Here is a 2,163-nt window from a genome sequence, read left to right as displayed (position 1 = left end):
AAAACACAAATTCCTAATATATAAATATTTAAGGTAAACTAAATTGAAAGTTACTAAATTATTAATAAATTTACGTTTTGATCACTTAACTTCAAAAAGTTATAAAATAGTCATTAAATTATTTAAAAATTTTAATTTAAAAATCGATGTTATATAATCTTCTTTTATATTTATTTGCATACAAAATGCATGCGAAAATTATTGGACCTAATTAGACCCATCACTCTGACCGGAAAATTAAGGCCCCAAAATCTAATCCAAATAAAATAAACCTATGATTCTTAGTATAGCTAGGGAGTTCATAAATGTAAGCCCAGCCCACCAAGATTCCGAAACCTATAGGGTTGCACTCAACTCGCAGTATATATTACCTCATTTCCTTTTTTCCTTGTTTCTTTACTTAGGGTTTTTGGGAGAAGAGAATCAGAGCCGCAGCTGCCGCCGTAGCCATGGTGAAGTTTCTTAAACCAAACAAGGCAGTTATCGTCCTCCAGGGCCGATACGCTGGCCGCAAAGCCGTCATTGTCAGATCTTTCGACGATGGCACACGTGACCGCGCCTATGGCCATTGTTTGGTTGCAGGGATAAAGAAGTATCCCAGCAAGGTTATCCGCAAGGACTCCGCGAAGAAAACCGCCAAGAAGTCACGCGTCAAGTGCTTCATCAAGCTCGTCAATTACCAGCACCTGATGCCCACGCGCTACACCCTCGATGTGGACTTGAAAGACGTGGTTACCGTCGATGCTCTCCAGACCAAGGACAAGAAAGTGGCCGCTTGTAAGGCAACTAAGGAGAGGTTTGAAGAGAGGTTCAAGACTGGGAAAAACAGGTGGTTCTTTACTAAGCTCAGGTTTTAAGTGTTTTATTGGAATATGTTTTATGCTTATGTAGTTTTATCGAACAATTTTGAATTTAATGACGGGTTTTGAATCTGTTTGGATAAGATATTTCTGGGTTATTATTTTTGTTATATTATGGAACGTGATTTGCTCATTTCTATAAGAAATTTAAGCTTTTGAACTATTTTTTGTCCTTTATGATTTATCATTTTGTCTTAACGTAGATCTGTAGGTCAATGGACGTTGAGAATTGAATCTTTTAATGTTTGAACCTATTATAATGTCATCACTGTCACTGATTTATTTTTGGATTTTTGAATGTTTTAGCTAACCCAAGAAATGGGTATGCTTTACTGCATTTTGAATATGCTTGGATGTGGCTTTTCATGGTTATCGCTGTTTCTGTAAATCTGCATTGATCGGGAGATCAAGCTTTTAGTTTAGGGTTTATCCATTATACAAACTATTTGATTCTTAGTTGAAGTGAGCAACATGTTCTTGTGTTTGGCTATCGGAAGCTTGAGGTAGCGGAGTGGGGCTTATTGAAATTGGAATCATAATCCATATGGGAGGGCTTGATGTGCAAATCCAGTGGACAGAGGTTGTTTGTTACCTATAGTTTACTCGTATAACGAGCGTTGCACTGAACATTATGCACTCGTTACACAACCACCACTTAGAGGAAAGTTCATGAAAGTCAAGCAAATAGTAGGCAATATTCTAAAAAGCAGTGTTTTACATTTCTAGTTTTCAAAATCTGACCTACTTGGATTTTGTTACCCTGCATTGTTCCTTTGGGTTTAAAGTAGTGTTCATTTTTGTTATACCACCTCCGGAAATGGCTCCACATGTCACCCCTTGAACACAATGCCGCTCATGGACTACCTTCGTCAAGAGTACTTGGCCTCACGCTCATTGATTGCTAAGCTGCCTTAGAATGTCTCATTTTCGATCCACGTGGTCATGTTGCACCCTGTATAAAGGGGCAACAAGATGTGACCTTGTCATCAGTAGAACTTTGAACATGGCATCTCCTGTATCTTTTGTATGTAAGTCCTCTCATTCTTTTAACAAGGGGCCATTCCATTCCAATATATCCTCTACCTTTCAACTTGCTCTCCTTCCCTATAACATCTGCAACTGTCCTGCTACCGTCGATGGTTCTCTGCCTTTTAAGGGGGTGAACAAGCCACCTTTCCTACCAGTTAGTCGGTTTCCACCATTATCAATTTTGTGTTTTATGTTGTACATTTGATTCATCTTTTTTGGACTAGATGGCAATTATTTAATTTTACACATTATATAGGTTTGGATTAGCAGTGAT

At 38.1% G+C, this 2,163-nt stretch overlaps 1 protein-coding gene across 1 annotated transcript; it reads left to right on the top strand.

Annotated features, from left to right (window-relative positions):
* Nucleotides 1-374: 374 nt before the first annotated feature.
* On the top strand, nt 375-1,023 carry LOC108466565 (60S ribosomal protein L27-3-like). Its single transcript, XM_017766943.2, has one exon. It carries the CDS (start codon nt 450-452, stop codon nt 855-857), a length of 408 nt encoding a protein of 135 aa, XP_017622432.1. The 5' UTR covers nt 375-449; the 3' UTR covers nt 858-1,023.
* The last annotated feature ends 1,140 nt before the right edge of the window (nt 1,024-2,163 follow it).

This window comes from Gossypium arboreum, chromosome 7 (assembly GCF_025698485.1).
Source record: "Gossypium arboreum isolate Shixiya-1 chromosome 7, ASM2569848v2, whole genome shotgun sequence".
In the NCBI taxonomy this organism is placed as follows: Eukaryota; Viridiplantae; Streptophyta; class Magnoliopsida; order Malvales; family Malvaceae; genus Gossypium; species Gossypium arboreum.
The sequence above is the reverse complement of the archived record's forward strand: the minus strand, read 5'-3'. Positions and strand labels throughout refer to the sequence as shown.